This window comes from Erpetoichthys calabaricus, chromosome 8 (assembly GCF_900747795.2).
Source record: "Erpetoichthys calabaricus chromosome 8, fErpCal1.3, whole genome shotgun sequence".
In the NCBI taxonomy this organism is placed as follows: domain Eukaryota; kingdom Metazoa; phylum Chordata; class Cladistia; order Polypteriformes; family Polypteridae; genus Erpetoichthys; species Erpetoichthys calabaricus.
In genome coordinates this window covers 88,120,702-88,140,067 of record NC_041401.2, presented here as the reverse complement: position 1 = coordinate 88,140,067, position 19,366 = coordinate 88,120,702, and the positions used below count along the sequence as shown (strand labels likewise).

At 32.6% G+C, this 19,366-nt stretch overlaps 1 protein-coding gene across 2 annotated transcripts in view; it reads left to right on the top strand.

Annotated features, from left to right (window-relative positions):
• The window catches only part of brip1 (BRCA1 interacting helicase 1), a 212,975-nt gene that overhangs the window by 144,210 nt on the left and 49,399 nt on the right, over window positions 1-19,366 (top strand). For both annotated transcript variants that reach the window (XM_028807058.2, XM_028807059.2), the window contains exons 15-16: window positions 15,436-15,580; window positions 17,023-17,144. In XM_028807058.2, coding sequence (XP_028662891.2) covers window positions 15,436-15,580; window positions 17,023-17,144 — 267 coding nt within the window. The remainder of the gene's footprint in view (window positions 1-15,435; window positions 15,581-17,022; window positions 17,145-19,366) is intronic.

Here is a 19,366-nt window from a genome sequence, read left to right as displayed (position 1 = left end):
TAATTTAATATGTAAAGTAGTTTGAACTATGTATACAAAAGGAGTAATGTAATTTAAATAAAACTTCCAGTCATAATAGCAGTATTGAAACTATTATGTTGTCTTAATATGATATGTTTTACAGATTGGCTCTGCTGTTTATAAAGAATGTTAATGTGTTGGTTACATGCTAAATTTTGAGAAGCTTAAAGGAAATTGGAGATGTCATGAAATACAGAGTATCTTTGCTCATTTAAAGTATTTTATTCTTCCTTCCTATTTAGTTGTGGAATCACAACACGATCTATCCTAGGTTGCACATTTTATACTGTGGTCGGCCACAAACATGCGACATCTGAACTACGGGAAGGCCCTCAGATGCAGCTTCTTACAGTGTGAGCTAAAGGATGAACTCCCCCTTAATAATCCCACCCAACTCCCAATGCCGTTCATGCAGAGGTAACCTGTAAGAAAGACCTCACCTGAATGCATAGCAGTAGCTTCCTGCTTGCAATGTAACCATTCAGTGAGCTTAAAAATTCTACTGACCACTTCACAAATTTTTGAAACTGTCTTTGCCTGCAACCTCTACTTGCCTTTTAGTAGGTTGCTAGGCATTTATGATCCTCAAATAACCTTCCTAGCTACTACTCAAAATTATGTTACTGTTATTCCCTAAAAAACTCGCCTTGTGTTTGTTTGTTAAGCCCTGTCAATATTAATATTAAATAACTCTTAGGAATTCACCTTTTCATTCTTTCATTTTAATTGTCTTCATTAGTAGCTACACTTGTTTTTAATCTTTAGTACCTATTATAGTAATCTGGCTTCTACATTTTATTAATTGTTTATAATAATAATAATAATAATAATTCATTACATTTATATAGCTTAATGTGCTCCGATGTTCGTTTATTTTAGCAGATTCCTTTAAGATGTCCTTGTAATTTATGATGGAATGATTAATCTTTTTTTCATTTAATTCCACTCTTCTTTGCTTTGCTTCACAAAGAGTTTTTAAAACAAAAATCAGTTGACTGATCAAAAAATGTTTCTTCATTTTTTGAACAGACTGGACTATAGCATAGAAATGTATCAGTGAACTCTTTTAAAATATTATACACATTATTACTTTGATGCAATCATAACTTAATGTTGCTTTGTCATACATTTGAGTGTATTTACCACCACAACTTATAGCTTGACATTTTCAGAAGTGTATAGGGGTAGATTTATTCGTTTCTTTCTTAGCTTTTGCCAGCAGCGCATTTTACTGATTATTCCAAAGACTGAAGATGCACACCATATCATTTCCTGCTATATTTCTTTGAAAGACCTGTCAAAAATGCATTATAATTTAGTTCCCTTTGGTAACCTCTAGAAATGTTTAAACCAGAAACTAATCTCATTTGACATTTACATGAAGAGATTTTCAGGACTGTATAGACATTAGCGTTGTACATTTAAACATTTATTTAATTAACAATGTGCCTACCATTTAGTTTTTTTTTTAAAGTAGTACAACCTAAATTTAAAAATGACTTGCTGCAGTTCGTTTGCCAAACCTATTTGTTCCATGCTTTCCACACAAAAAAAGTCTGAATTTGTTCAAGTTTATGGTAATTGATATAATTTTGGAAATCACAAGGTAGAATTTATCTCCATTTGAATGTAATCTTTTCATATCTTCTTAAATATGCTCGGACAACAGTCGGAGTGGTACTTAGAGAACATATCGTGGCATCTTATAATCTGTATATCTTTACATAGATTAGAATAGTATTAGTGTTCCACTCATCCATCCATGTATTCCTCTTCTGCACTATACAAGTAAACTACATAATATAGTTGGCATTTTCTGAAAAAAGTGCTGTAGGTTAAATATAGTAACCAAATAGTATCCTAGAAGGTACTATATATATATATATATATATATATATATATATATATATATATATATATATATATATATACAAAAACAACAACATATATATATATATATATATATATATATATATATATATATATATATTATTTTTTTTTTTTACATATTTTATTCATTTTTTCTTTACGAATAATGTGTTAATTTTCTGTTGTCTTCAAAACACTTTGATTGCTATGGTCCAAATTTATCTTAATGTAACTTTAAAATGTAAGCTTTTTATTTAATTTAAGTTTTTTTTTTTAACGTAACGATAATTTATGGGGATAATTTATGTTCAGACAAATTATCAATATGATTGATACTAGTGATGCTATTACTATTACTAGTGATGCAAACCAGACAGTATCTCACGGTATTTTTATCATTGCCTTATTAAAAAAATTCAAAGCTTCACAAAGGATTATCACTATTTTCAGTGATTTTGTTTGCATGCATTTTCTTAAAACTCGGTAAGATAAAAATTGTGTTCTCAGCAACACTGGTTCATTCTGTAAGCAGTTATTTCAGTACTTTTATTGGTGAAATCTGGTTATTTTTACTTTGTGTTATTCATTATATTCACCAATCTGCAGCTTTTGCTGCTGTTTAATGTGCAAGCCATTTCATGTTTAATTACTTATGTCATGATTTTTATTTTTCATTATTTAACATAGTTATTAAAAAATTAATGTTGTGTTGGTACACAAGAGACATCCAACAGACTGCTGTGTTGAATTATGGCACTGAAAATACAGCTCACTGTTAGATTTTTGCTGGTTAGTGGCACTTTGTCATTGTCCCAAAAGAAAAATCATACTGCCCAATTCTCTTATGTCTTGTGGAAGCTGAGTGATGCATATACTTTGCCCAGAAATTATGATAAATTATTTACCATATGTTGTGCCTTTGCAAATTCAGTAAATGCTTATTATCCATTTGTAGCATCACCTTTAAGACTTGTCTGAAATAAATTTTATTCATCAATAATGTAAAGTTACAAGTAAAACTTTAAAAGAGATGTAAAATAGTTGTTTGGGCAGTGGTGTAGGATGTTATAAATTATAACACACAGTATGCTATATTTGCAGCATTGGAATTATTCCCTGATTATTCATTTCTAACATTTTGTTTAACTGTGGCTCTCTGTACAATGTATTTTCCATTTTCCTATTGCTTATTTTTATTTTTTGATTGTGTCCTTGAATCCTTGTACAGTAATATCTTTTATGTCTTTTTATGTAATGTCTTTCACATTTAACACTAAATAAAACCCCTTATTCTACATTAACAGTGAAATAAAATTTTTATAAGTAACAAGGTGTGACAAAACACATTATATGATTTACTTATGTGCCACAGAGTGATTTAATGAATGTAGTTTTAACTTTCAAGTTCTTTCAAACCTAACATATTAATAAACAACACACATTATTCTGTGTAGTATTTCTTTTTTTGAAAGATTATTTGGGAACCATTCAGATTTGATAAGGCGAATGCTTTAAGGATTATTTTACTTTCAGCTAAATATTTGAAATAATAAGGTAAAGCTTGCATTTATTTTACCACAAAAAATATATAGTGCAACAAATACAAATTTTATGACACAGTGTCAAATTTCAAATGCACAAATATGAGATACAAATATAAAACATGTGTTACTTTGTTGTATTTTGCTTATAGTGTATTAGTCATAGATTTCATTAGTAACCAAGGTATTTTGACCTGAACATTTAATCTGTGTCTTTCCCTTTGATAAACCAAGTGCTTGTGCTAGGTCATCTACCAAATCCTGATAGCAGGCTATGAAATGCATCACAACATATTCAACGTGTATTGTGCTCCTATCCTCCTTCTGCCACTCATCTCTGTTGTTGTTTTCTTAAGTAGCTTAAAGTCTTCTTAACAAATAAGAAGACTGTACTTAACTATTTATTCTAAAATTTAAAAATAGGTTATTTAGTGAGCAAAAGAAAATAACTATTTACAACAGAGTGGTTGAGTATAGAGTGTGTGTAGTATGTTTCTAAAGTTGCATTGGGTGATTAAGTCTGCTTTTGTAAAATTTTATCACAAAGCATGGTTCAAGTCAGTATTTGGTGTACAGTAGTTTACATTTTTAGATGGATTGCTAGTGTAAAAGAAAAAATATCCATTTATTCTCATTTGTTGCTGTTGCTGCCCAGATTCACTCTTTATATAAAAGCCCTGATTCTTTAATTTAAAAACTTTCCCAAATTTTTGGGGTCATAAATATGTTTGGGGGGGAGGGTGTGGTGATATGGTGGTTTGTGAGGTTAATGGCACTTCCAGCCCAGAGCCTGTCTCGAATTTCTCAAATTTATTATTTAATCCAATGAAGTCTTGAATATATTTGACTTTTTATATCACTTGATTTCACTGAGATATTTTGAAGGTAGGAATAAAAATCAACCCCCCACCCCCCTCACATCTTGAGTTATGGTTTCATGACTCCTAGTGTTTCACTAAATACCAAAAAAAAAAATTATTAAAACTATTGTGATCATATCTGTTGTGATCTGTTGTGTTATCCTCTATGCATAGTTTTAGTAGGAAATTGTTGTTTGCTCAACTATTCAATAAAACCTGCTCGTGGTCTTCAGTTCAGGTGATTGAAACTTGCTTATGTAGTTATATTAAATATTAATAAAGCAACTTAAGGCTGCTTTTTTAGAAGTTATAACTAGAAAATGATTTTAGGGTTGCAACAATTAGAAATTTATAGACGGATGGTACCTGTACTTTAGTTAACTGTTGTATCATTTTGAGCTGCACCTAGTATGATATACAAGATTTACAGTAGTACAAACAAGGACCAAAATCAGCTAATTTTATTTAAATGAAAATTAGATGACTAGAGATATTCAGACATTTATTTGCAAAGTTAAATCTTCACCCTTTGTCTAAAGGTCAGTACATGTTGTATTCAAGTTATTTCATATTCTCTTTTAACTGTTTGCTTGAAATTAAAACAAATGTTGCCTGATTCATTTTTATATCAGGAAACGTTTTGGGTCATTTTGTACCACTAAAGAATAGCCATGCCACAAAAGCATCACACTTTGTGCTTTCCTTTTTACTGTGTTCCTAGTGGAGTTCCATTGCTCTTGCTGTCATGCTTAATTAAGACTGTTCTCTGCAGATGCGAATCATTATCCAGCCATCTTCTGCAATTGTGGACTAAAACATATGTGATGAACTCTAGAGTCCCTCTTATAAAAGCTCTGCTGTCTGTCTTTTTTTGTTAATTCTCTAAATTATATACTAGCAGCTGTTAAGAGCAATAGCAGGCATACTGGTATTGTCCCATTCCTACTGGTGTCTGTACCATTTCCAGGCATATATGCATCCAGTCAAATTATATTAATATCACTGGAGATACACTACAGCTAATAAGTTGTAATTCACAAGGTTTTAAAAGGAGTGGTTCTTTTATAGAATTTCTGGTGTGAATAAGTGGTATGTGGGTGCTGTCAAAAAAATCTTTTATGCATTTACTGTGTATGGTTATTTTTGAGCTGCTTAAAAAGTTCTGTGCAAGAAGGATTTTGGAATTTTTATTTCCCCCACTCTTTGGTTATTGTTTTTGTTTGGAGTGTACAGACTTCATGTCAGAATCTGATTATTGTACTTAAATAACCACACTGATGTATTTCATTCAGAATGGTTCATTTTTTGTGATCAAAGTTTTGTTGAATTCACTTGATACCGAAAGTGAAAAGATTGTAACTAATTTTAAAGCAAAAGAATTGAACAACACCACCCCTTTCCCAGCCCTGTCAGGAAAGAAAAAAAGAAGATGCTGGAGATATCCATGAGCAAGCTGTATCAATAGAGATGTGAGTACAGTACAAAAGCACGAAGAAAAGAACCAGAGGGTATATAGTGAGCACAGCTGGCAGTAGGAAGCACTAACCAAGCACATAACATAATGTTTTTGGGATGCAAAATGTAGACGGTTTACAGGCTTAACCTGAGCATTTTAAATATTTTTTAAAATTGAACTCTAGGATAAAGGAGAAGTGGATGTGAGGTGTAGTGGTAAACTCCTATAGGCAGCTTCATACAGACCTAGGGGATGTTCAGTACAGAACAGAATGTGGACTGCAACTATTGGCAGAATGTCTGTAAATTGTCGATAGCAAGAGGCTCAAGAGAAATTTAAAAAGTTAAAGGGATAAGGGACAACCTCTTCTGACACCACTGTAAATTCAAACCTGTTGGAAGATTAGTCAAATAACTGCCAGAGGAGGAGTAAATCTTAGAAGAATCAATATCTTTCAAAAATGTTCATATTAGCGAGTGTGTCCTGCAAATACTGGCACCTCATCCAGGACTGGTTTCTGCCTTGCTCCTAATGCTTTAATTTACTGTAAGCAGTGGCTCCCTGCAAACTTGAACTGGTTTATTGAATTAGAAAATGGATGGATAAATATTTGTAAACTAAAAGTTTATTTTAGTAGAATACTAGTTGATTACCCGTGGCTTCGCTCGCTGAGTGCAAGGGAAAATAATAAAATGTAATCTGTAAGTTATTAAACAGTAAAACATTAACGTTGTAAGATGTAAAGATACATTGAGCACTACTGGAGTGGTTTCAGGTAAACTACATTTTAAAGGCGGTATAACACAACAGGTAAGTAGTACTAACAACAGCTAAAATGTATTTGGATCATCTGTCGATAGTAGATCCCTTTTGAAAGGCGCTACACGACCGCTGTGGTATAGAAATTACATTTTCTATGTGATCGTCCAAATTTCTGCCTGACAACCTTGCACTATGTGCCTATGATTTCAGAGAAAAATAATTCTGATAAATGTGGACGCTGCCCTTCCGTGCTTAATGGGCAGAAGGTCGAAACAATTCCCAAGTCCAACACTTTACATGAAGAGGTCTGTACATAACGGGCAGAAGGTCGAAACAATTCCCAAGTCCAACACTTTACATGAAGAGGTCTGTACATCTTATTAGATGTAAACTCTCCATCTTCTTAAAATAATTGATCACAAAAGCAACCCTGAATGTTGCGGGGTTTTAGTGACCCGAACTCGCCTTAAGGGGCAGTAAGTAGTCGTGCAGGGCAATTTATAAACAGAGTCCTGCTTCGATGGTGCCGATTACACTAATTCACAAAGATTTCCACTCTCCCAGGAGCCGACGGAGCACTTGAAGTGTCACAAACAGTGCGAGAAGGGAGGATGCTGCCCGACCCGTTGTTTACAGCTCGGCGCAGTTAAAAAGTAGAAAGACGCAAAGCTGTTTTCCTCATCTTTTCTACTATCAAGTATTGCCAACTAAAAAAAAGTTACAATGTGGCAGTTTCCACAACAGTCACGTGGACGAATAAATAAAACTTCTCGGCGTGTTTGTGTTTACTTCTTTTTAATTTCAGTAAAATAACTCTCACACAAATAATAACAATTCGTAAAGACAATATAAAAATGGCGTCCACAAACGATGTGATTAGTTCCTGTATTATAATATGTTCTGTGGTCATACGTAATTTCCATATCGCATGGTCAAATGTAATTTCTGTTTCATACGTAACTTCCATATCGCATGGTCATACATAATTTATGTTTCAAATGCTAAAAGATTTTATATATATAGATAGAAAATATAATTAAAACACTAGATAACAGACTTTTTTTATTGTCATTTGTAAGCATACACTGTACTGCGAGTATTTACCCGAGTCACCTTGCTCGTCTAGTCCTAATACTTTTCATATAATACCACTGCAATCTATGATGTATAAGTACTGAAAAAGTGAAATGAAATTAATCTGCAACATTTTCTTGAGCTGACATTAAGTGATGGACTATCCAATGTGTTAAAATAAAAAACCCAAGTTAAATATTTGATTAAGAATCAAATCTGGTCAAACTGTACTTTTTTTTTAGATTAGATCAGATAAACTCTTTCAATCCCATTGGGAAATTCAAATGCGTGCAGCAGCAAAAACATAACAAAACAAGAATACAGACTCACAGGACAGACAATACATCCAATCAATCGATAACTAAATAAAAATAAATAAATTTAATGAGTACATCTGGTGGAAACTTTGAATTGCCTGATAGCAGTGGGCAGAAGAGACACCCAGAGGTGCTTCTTAGCAAACCGTGGTAGAATAGAATGATCAGTAGACAATTTTTTTATTACAGCATATATTGTGTCTGTTGCAATTAACATGTCTGCTGAGGGTGGGTGGGGGGGGATGTAAACTGGCAGCACAATCTCACATGAAAACTCTTTTGGCATATAATAAGGTTGTTAGCCCACTGAGAGCGGCTCAAAATTCAGGTCGCATAACTGTGCTTTAATTGTAATGTGTCCAGAGTTACACTGTTTTTCATTCATAAAAATGGCAAGTACACCGCCTTTCTTCTTGCTGCTGTCACTCCTGCTTCTGTTAGTTTTATTCTTTTTACTGTACATACAGTATATACAAATCTTGATCACCACTATACTAATTTCCATCACATATTTAATTTAAAAATATTTTTCCCTATAATTATGCAGATTTGATTTTGTTTTACTATGATTTACCTTTTCAAAACTATTTGCATCTTAAGTTATTGTAATCATTAAATTAAAGATAAAACAATGTGCTATAAAATTTTCAGAAATAAAAGAAAAATGTGTATATTAAAAAAAATTTCTTGATGTCATTAGTTATTGGGGGAAAACATTCTTTATACTTTTTTTAATTAACATCATTAAGGAGTTGCAGATAATAAATATGAGGAGGCCTCATAATTTGATGTTAAAAAATATAATGAAAATGAACCAAGTTCTTCTAAAATACATAAAGAAAGTCTTTACTCCCCCATCCCCCAACCTAAGAGCCTTTGTGGTTAATATGAAGTTGTTCATTGCCTTAATAAAAGCAATTTTGTAATATTTACTTCATCTACTGCAATAAATAAACACAAATATATACTCTATTTATGTGCATCAAAATAAATATATACATGTATTTATGTGTTTCTTAGTTAAGTACACCCACTTCTACATTATTTGTGACATGAACCTATTCCCTTCATTTATATTTCCTAGAGTGAATAATATCTTTATCCAGATTAAATTGAAAGACTCAAGAAGACACCAAACTAACAACCTTTGAGTATTTTTATAAAAATGAGAGTAGGTAGGGTTTTTGGATAAAGTTCACCGTTATCTTTTGTTTAGTGCCTTTTTAGTGACATTTGTGCACTATTTCCATTTTTGTTTTCCAGAGTGAGCATTATTACCATTGGTTTTTTTTTTAAGAAGTCTGCCAACTTTCTTTCTAGATTTTTAACACAATAACTTCAAATAGCAAGTGTGTCATTCATTTTAGTAGTGTCACATATTCAGGTAACAAAAGCAATATTCCATGCTATGGTAAGATTGCTGCTTATTGCAGTTATTTGATGTGTTGATATTTTATTTACCTAATGCATACAGTATAACATTGTCTTTAAGAATCTATCTTCACATAAATTATAGAATCTTTTACTGTTGTTTTCTTAATCCCACTTTGGTGCTTCATTCATTTGTTACATTTTCAGTTGATTATTCTTGCTGAAAACTCTGGTAACTTTCAGATGGTGTTACACTTGTGTTAACAGTGAGATAGTTATGCAGCATGCATTGCCTGTTTTCTGTGTTGTGAGAAGGCTTTTTTGTTTTATTTTTTGCTGACTACAAGAAGAAGTTCTACTTGACCCTTCTAACACATTTCCAGCCCACTGGAGATGCTCTTTGATTTTGAAGTGATGCTTATTCAAGAAGAAAATCATAGCAGCAGAGAGATGAAGAGAGCTCTGCACGGGAAAGAGCTTTTAGATCAATGTTAATCCCTTGAGATTTTATGACTTTTTGCACTAGCAACACTGCTGCAACAGTGATTTTTATTATAGAAGAGTTTAAAGGCAGGAAGTCAAGGCATGAAAATACTGTAATTCCATTGAGCTAAACTACTAATGCCATTTCAGTTGAATTCTTCATAAATTAATAGCCTAAATACCAGGGAGCCTACAACTGATTTTTTTGTTAAAAAAAAAAACAATTATGATGGAAATTTGCACCTTGTTTCTGATGTTAAGATGTTTTCTTGATGACCAGTAATTTTGCAGTAGTTTAAAGGCAGGAAGTCGAGGCATGGATATACTGTAGTTCCATTGAGCTAAGCTGCTAATGCCTTTTTAGTTGAATTCTTCATAAATTAATAGAACTTAAATACCAGAGGGCCTACAACTGATTTCCCCCCCCAAAGAACTATGATGGGAATTTATTTGCACCTTGTTTCTGATGTTTGTTTTTTTTGGTTACCAGTAATTTTGCAGTAACCACAGCTGTAAATGCATACAGTTTAGAGAATTTTGAAGGGTGATGTATTGCTGTCAATTCTGCAATTGTTCCAATTTTATTCTTAAATGCAGAACAATCTGCCTATGTCTTGCCTGCATTGGCAGCAGTGTCAGTCTAATAGTTCATATACAAAGCTATCAAAAATAATATAATTTGGAAAAGCAAAATTTTAACTGATATTAACAATACAAAATGTATTTTAAACAGATATTCTTAAATTACATTTTTGACATTTTCTGTATAAGAAAAGGTTTTTGAGAACACTGAAAATCAGAAAATAAGTGTTTTTTTAGGTTTTTTTTTTAAAATTAGTTGCTCCTTCATATTGGTATTTCAATGCTCTTAAATCCTTGATTTGTTGGTGTTAATGGATTGTTGAAGCAGCGCACTTAACAGGCAGACTAAAGTCTGCAGTTAATGGCAGTTGTTATATCCCTGTAGTGTGCTCAGAGACAGGATTGCAGCGAGTAAAACAGTAATGTTCCTCTGAGACATTGCATGACAAAAAATGTGTTCCTACATCATCAATCCTACTAACTTATTTAGTTTAATTTACATCTATAAAGAAATGCTATGCCAAATGAAAAAACAAAATCTGTCTCGATAAACATTTTTAAGGTGGTTGAATTTTTGTGTGTATTTTTCATTAATTTGATAATTTTTTTCTGTCACTTAGTTAATCTGATATTTTAGTGACTTGTACATTTACTGTTTTATGCTCTTGAACTGAGAATTGCAGTCTACAATGATGATTAACAAAGTTTTAGTTAAGTTTTTAAGCAATTTTCATTTTCTGTGCTTCCCCTCTCTACTTGTAAATTTTATTATGCCATGTTAAGCCTATTAAGATAGACATCTAATGTTGTCCATATTAGCAGTGATCAAAGGGAGTATTCAAACTCATTGCTTACCCTTGTGATGAAGCCAGAAAATTCACACACTTCAGTTAATTTTTGTAAGTTGCTTTTAGTTGCTCATTGTACTAATTTAAATGGAGTTATTTTTTAATTTAATGTTTTTCAGAAATGGCATTGAACATGTACTTACATATTTGACATTTATTTTATCTATTTATTTTACTTTAGTCTGATTTCAATTTTGGCTCCTTTAAAAATCAGCTTAATTTGATGATTAAAAAGGGGTGGCATGGTGGTACAGTCATTAGATGGCTACCTCTCAGATTCACAGATTTGAGTTTGAATCCTTGTTGGTCATTGTCCACATGTAATTTTGTCATTTTTCCCATATTCATTTGTGGTTTCTATTGTTTGTCTGGATTCCTTCCACATGCCAAGAATACTGTATGCATGCTAAGATAATTTGTAACTCAAAATTGAGCAAGGGTGTGCTTTTGACTGTGTCCTGTAACAGACTGGTACTTTATCCAAAGTTGGTTCACACTCTACCTGATGCTGCCAGTACCTGCTGAGGCTTGCTGCAAGTCTGACCAAAAAACTTGTCTTCTGTCTTTGAAGGGGGCTTTTTAAAATAATCATTAATTTATAAGAACACATATTGATGACATACACATAGGCCAGAAATAAATGAAACTATGAAAAATGTTAAGCGGCCGTGTCTTGACCAGTAACAGCATATTCACAGTCCATTCAATTGAACACAGGGTTGAGGGTAGGGCTGGAACTGGAATGCCTAGAGCTGAGGTACGTACACAGACATGTTCAGAGTGTGCAAATTCCACATGGTCAGCAACTGGGTGTAGAATTCAAATCCAGTACACTGCAATTGTGAATTGGCAGTGATACTCTGTGTGCCAATGTTCTTTCCATTTTAACCACTAAGAACTCTTAAAAAGAAACCTAGCATTACAGTATTAAGTCCCTCTCTGTTTCCAGTTACTTTGAAGTAATAATGACTATGTCACTGTATTTGTGGCATATACACACTTTACACCCGTTGATTAATAAAAATAGACCCAGAAAACAATGTTCATGGACAGAGTTTACAGGAAGCAGCTTTGAAAGTGTTCAGGTTTGCCTGTATGTTATACTAATGACTGCATCTGGACAATTGTGCATTTTGCACAGCACTATATGGGATGACACGTTGCCCAGCTGGTAGTGGTTTCCAATAGTAACAGTACCACCAAGATAGAAAAAAAAGTATGTTGCAGCTTAGCTGACAACAAGGGTACCTATGCACTTGGTGCTAGGTAACCATAGAGGTACCTATACCTCTACTTAAAGGAAAAACAAACTTTTGTGCCCTATCTGGAGGCTAGAAGACCTCCATGTTCATAGAGGACATGTTAAGTTATTTCCGAAGTTTGCATGCTTATATTGCCTGGGACAATACAGTGTTACTACATGGATTGTAATATAATAATAATGCATTTTTAAAATGTATTGCAGTTTACTAAATATTGAATTTGACCCCAGTTATAGTATATTTTTTTATTTTCCTAAAGTTATAATTGAAATATGAGTAGTATCCCTTTAACTAAAAATGTGTCGGTCTATTACACCTGACAAGAAAAGCCCTTGACTCAGTCTTTTCCACTAAATGTTTTTCAATTGTGGTATCTTAACAGCTTCCATCAGTAAGGCTTGGATGGTCTTAGTTACAATTCATAACACACTCATTGGCACAATATTTAATCTTCGCTTTGGGTGAGTCCTTGTGAGAATGAGGCCTTATATATATATTAGGCCTGTCATCCACAATAGAGATTGCAGTATTTCTTATTTTACATATGCTTTTGTCTGAATACACAGTAAATTCAAATGTGTTTAAAATGGAGGGTGTGCATACATATGTGTAGCTTTTACATGTCACTAAAATATTACGTTTCTCATTTAACAATAGCTACGCAAGGAAAACATAATGGGCACTGTTCAGCTCTGATATTAAAATATAATGTGCAAAACACATAGTACAAAATGCCTGTCTGTCTGTATAAAACAACTCAGCCACCCAGAGACCAATTTTACTGAGATGTGACACACTTTTTCTTTAGATATCAACAGATTGCAATTTCTGAATTTTTAAATTTTCAAAATCTCCATTTGAAACGCACTGGAAAAGTTACAAATTCTTTTGTATATTCTCCTCTTTTTACCCAATGCAAGTGAGTCAAATGCCGGGCAGAGTAAGTGGGCAAGCAGCTCACACAGCAAGCAGCACCTTCTCCTGCTGCTTTAGGTAATTAAACTAATAGAGTACAAAACAGTCACTTCTCTGGAAATAAAAGGAGGGCAAAGCAATTTTGTAAGCATATACAACATAGAATTGATTGAACAGTATTACCTGCAGATTATTAGTATAAAGAACCAAAGTTCTCAACTTGTAGCTACAGTAAATTTTGTTTGAACTAATTAATAACATGGGAAACGCGCAGCTGCCCTAGCTAATATAAACATAGGTTAGATTTAAAAATGGACAGTGGTGTTGGGAGGTGGGAGGGTTCAGTGGCTTAAGCCCCTAATCTCTGGCGCTCAGACCACTCATGATATACTCGAACAGTCATAGAAAGTCCCTGATCTCCTTACCTGTCGTGTACATTTACATTCCCGTTATACAATAAATTAGTTCCTTTCCAAGTTCTTACTTATTTATATCATTTTAAAGAATTACTGTATTTTAACTAATGTTAAAAGCTAGACAGGGAACTTATTTCAGTTCATTTTCTCCTTTTATAGGGTAATATTAATACTGATTTTATGGTAGTATTGGTCATTTTGTATTAATAGATATTTTTCAATTGCTAATTATTGGATACTACTGTATTGGGTATACTTTGAAAAATGTTGTTTAAGAAAATTGAAGAACAGTTAGCTACAGACCATCCACAACTATCACAAATCAATCAATGTCAGTTTTGCATCACTTGAATTGGAATCTGCTGTGTATGAAATATATTGAGCCATCACAAGTCCATTTGTGCTCCATTTTTAACTCAATTGTAAACACAGTTAAAAAGCACATATTTAATGTAGTCCACTAATACATGTAATTGCATTCTATTATTGCTCTTCCTTTTGAATTTGACTCATTGTTAAAAAACTATTTAATATATAACTGACTCTTGGATGAAATAAATAAAAAATGTGAAATACTTTCTTAGCAGTTAACTTAGGCACCAGATGCACTTGAAAATTACGCCATGTATACATTGTTTAAACTTGTTTAACAATTTGTTAGTTTTTTTCCTGAGAACATTTATCGTTCAGCTCAGGGTAAAATATATTACCTGCCAGGCTTTTCTGTATACAAATTTCTGTTCAAGACAGCAAAAAAATTGATCCACAGGATAAAGTGTGGGTGTTATTGAACTTTGATTTTATCAGTTGATGTGCATTATTAATTTGAAGGTTTGCAGTAAACAGCCTTCTTTTAGCTTTTAGCTCTTTTAGCTGTAGGGGAGAGACTGATCTGGCTTAACATTGCCAGACTTACTTGGTTTTCTTATGACAATGATTGCACCTTGTCTGTTTTGTATCAGTCTGTTTCTTCCCTGTAAGAAACCAATGTAGCTGTTTGATATAAATGTAGACAGCATTTTTATTAGAAATTCTGTAGTAGTACTGGAAATAGTTCTAGGCCATCTATGGAACTGTTTTGTTAGTCAAATGCCAATAAAAATGTATTGCTTGTAAATTCCTTTATATTGATAATGTACAGAGAAAAAATACTGCAGATTTTATGCCATGACTGTAAATCACAATAACCTCGTTCATATTTCTTTCTCTGGAAGTAGCCCCAAACATAGAATTTATATCCTGCTTAAATTGTTGTGGTTGTCATTTAATTATTTTGATCAAATATTGCTTTTTTCAGTTAAAGCTGTTCATTGTACATGTAACTAATCTAGTGCGCAAAACATTCCAATGTTATGAAACATGTCCAATGTTTCAACTTCATAATTACAGCATGAAATGTGTTTTTATAATGATATAACACTTAGCTCCCTTAACTAAGAATATTTTTAAAAAGTTGCTGTATTTTTATAGTACTATGTAGAGATACCGAGTTCTTTATATGCTCAAGTATACATTTTTCAATTAATGCTTTGCAATTACATGTTTATTTAGTACAATATAAAAAAAAATTGATGCTCATTTTCTTCTTATTGTAAACAATGAAGGACAATATCTCAAACTATAGCTTTGTTTCAATTTATGTATGCATTTGCTTACAGATGTTGGATAAGCTTCGAGACCGCTGGAGGCAAACTGGACAGTGGGATAGAATGGAAAGAGTAAAGACTGTTATTGTTGAACCAAAAGGAGGAGATAAAGCAGACTTTGATGAGCTGTTGCACATGTACTACGAGGCTGTGGGAGGTATGGCAAAATTCTTGCAAGCAGAAGTCTACATCTGAAATATCTGCCTTAGGTTAGATTGACGATTGTTGCATGATGTCCAAAATAAGAATACGTTTTGGTAACATTAATTTAAGTAGATATTGCTCTTAGCTTACGATGGATTAAAACCCACAACACTTTTTTATTGTCTACCTGTTTCTACCACGCTGTGTGGCCTTTAACATTCATAACTTTAAGAGAAAACGCAAGGGATATTTGGACTTTTCTTTTGTAGCGACTTGTTAACTAGAGAAATCATAACAGTAGAATTAAATCCACCCAAGTGCATTTTGATAAAGAAAAAAATCACAGAAAGAGACTTAATGATTCTAATGTCATATGTTTAGAAGAAATAGAAAGGAACATTTGCGTGTTTCTGTGGTAACACCTATTTACTGGACAATGTTGATGTTCTTCTAATAGGTTGGAATGCACCTACTTACAGAATAAACAAACATGTAACTCTTAGAATCCAGTAATTACTGTTAATCCATTCTAGTAAGTTTAAAAACATGTAATCTTCTGAGTATAGCAAGTACCCACTTTTATTGCATTGCTAACTAAAAGCAATAAAGTAATCTAGATATGTAACACTTGAAAAACTGTGCTTCTTATCCAAATCACTAACATGAATAGAATAAGACTGGAGAGTATCTTAAATTGATCAGTTTATTAAATATTAATATAATATGAAATATTCTATATTTACAGTATGATGGTGGTTTTTAAATTTGGTAAATGTCTTTTTAATTCACATACTTGCTTGTTATGTTAATTATAGCATACTGTTGATTTTGTCAAATTAATTAGTTCAACTCTGATACATCTCCTGTTATTTCATTCACCCAAGACAGTCAATTTAAACATTTTTAAAACTGCCTGGCACTAAATCAGCTTGAAAATCGAACAATTAAACACAGCATAGTCGTAAATTTGTGATGATTGTGCGATTATATGATTTACGTGGAAAGAAAGAACAAATAGCAAGAACTAGTTGCAAGATTCTAATTTCTGCATTTCCAGAGCAAAGCAGTCTGGAGAGATCTTTGTACTGATTCTCGGAATATAGTCTTTGGAATATAAATAATACAATCAATTACATTATACGATGTCATGCTAAGGATACTGAGATTTTTAAAATGTCATTTAGTTGTTAATGAATTTGCCTTAAGGAATGTTCCATGGAATAAAATTAACAGCTGGATGTTAAACAAAATTAAATATATGTCATTATTTTATTGGCAATTGAACAAAAGTTCTCCATTTAACGTGAACTATCCCTGCTAAAAAATGGATTTAGTTTCTGTTGAGTTGAAACACATTGTCAAAATGCAACACGTTATATTGTCTTTCTCTGTAATAACCTCTACAAAAATAGCAATTGGTAACTAGGTGACATTTTAATGTCTGATTTATTGTAGATGGAGCTTTATTAATTGCTGTCTGCCGAGGTAAAGTGAGTGAAGGTCTTGATTTTACAGATGATAATGCTCGTGCTGTAGTCACAATTGGGATTCCTTTTCCCAATATTAAAGATCTGCAGGTAAGAATGACTTCAACCTCCTTAAAACCATACTGTATGTGTTAAAAAAGATTTCTTATTAATATGTTGAGTTTTGTTTTCAATACAAACTAACATGCAATAAATATGTCTACCTGCTGTTTTCATTTCAAGTGTATTCCTTGTGTGTAGCCCTTGAAATTGTGCACAAATGTAACCAAAACTGTACATTTAGTAACTATTACTAAAGTTAGTTAATACCCGTTGTATCCTGTCTCTAAGTACATGTTTGCTGTGCAGTGTCATAATTATTAATTTGTGATAAATAAACCTAAAAATAAGGTTGGGAAATGTTTTTGAAAGTCATTGTTAAACATATTGACTGCTGCTGAAGTAGAAAGGAGTACTTGGTTTGGTTCATGATAATTAATTTTTTGCAGATGTGATCAAATCAGGCACTACGTTTCATTGAAGCATGTTACTTTAACTTAAATGTTAAATTGAGATGCTTCGTTATTAAAAAAATGACTCTTTTTTAATGAATATTTAAACATTTTTTTAAGTTATATTCACATCATCTGAGTTTAATGGAATTTTGAATGTAATTATTTTTTGTTTATGCCATTCCTAGCAAGTAACACTGACCTTTAAGCTTTTTACTTTCCTGTCAAAGTATGTTGAATATCACCAAAGTGGGCCTGTCACCATAGGGGTTTCCAGGAATGATTGACACTTACCAGCAGTTCACCTTAAATGCAGCAACACAACAGTATGCAGCAGCTTCAGACCTCTGGGGAAATAGTTTGCTTTTTTTTCCTCCACTTCACTGAAACTGTATTGAATTTGCTATTCTGTGGGTAGCATAAAGTTTAAATAATGTCCCTCTCTTGCAGTCTCTAAAACTTGGTTTGATTTGAGACAAACAGATGGATCCACAGTAAATGTGGAGGATCATCTGCAGAAATGTTCCGCTTATGTCCCAGATGCAGCAGTCTATCGTCCTATTCTCTGAAAGTTTTTAATGTTGCATCCATTGCCTTTTCTATTCACTTCCATACATTATATTTATCACTAAATAAATTATAACAATAGCCTAGATTTAGCATAGTGACTAAAGTCTGGTAAAACATTTCTCAATAGTGATTTGGTGTTTAGTAGGAATCATACACTTAGTAAATGTGCTGCTTCTTGTAACTGTACATTTCTGTAGGCATTTGGAAAGAAAATGTCTAATTTTATTCAGTTCAATGCTCATTTTGTCAATGTGCACGTGTTATAAAATCTCTGCTGTCTAAAGTTAAAATTTTCAGTAATTTAACTTTGATTGTTTATAATTAATGAAAATTGAATAAGGGAAATGTAAATACAACTTACTGTTACTCATTGTGGGTGCATATACTGTACATCAACTGTACATATCTGTTCATGATTAAAAGCTTTTTGTTGCCTATGTAGCCATGTTTGGCTGAAAAATGTTTTTTAAATGTAATGTCTACAATATTCTTTGTCAGCTACTCTAATATTGTGATTAATCTCTAAGCAACCAGCTAAACCATTTTAAGTTTTAATTAGTAATTAGCTGGGGGTTATACATAATGCTGAAATGAAATCAATAAACTTGTGATCAGAACAACACCATAGTAGTGTCATGCATATTATTCTATAGATCTCATCATCTCATTCTTACTCTGTTAACACACATTTCATAACCGATGCCACACCATTCATAATATTATGCTTTTCCCATTGATCACAACATCCTATTCATCTAGTGTTTCCAAATTAACATCAAGTCTAAGGTACCTATAATCCTACTCTCCACCACACTATTTGGTAATTTATTTAATGTGTCTATAGTTCTTTGCATAAAGGAAATCTTTCTAACATTTGTTCAAAATCCATACTTAACATTCCAACTGTGTACCCTTGTTTTTGTTGCAGAATTTATTTAAAAAAAACTACTGGGATCTACTGTTTTAATTCCATTTATAAATGTCAACCATGTCCTTACTTAATCTTTGGTTGCTTAAACTCCTTCAATCTTGCTTCATAACTCATGTCTCTTAGTCCTGGAGTCAGCCTAGTTGCTCTTCTCTGAACTTTCTCTAGTGCTGCTTTGTCTTTTTTGTAATATGGGGGCCAAAAATGAACTCCAGGTGAGGCTTCGCTAGTACATTATATAACTTGCGCCTGGCCTCCTTTGACATACATTCCACACATTGTGATATGTTACCTTGCATCCTATTAGCTTTCTTGATCGCTTC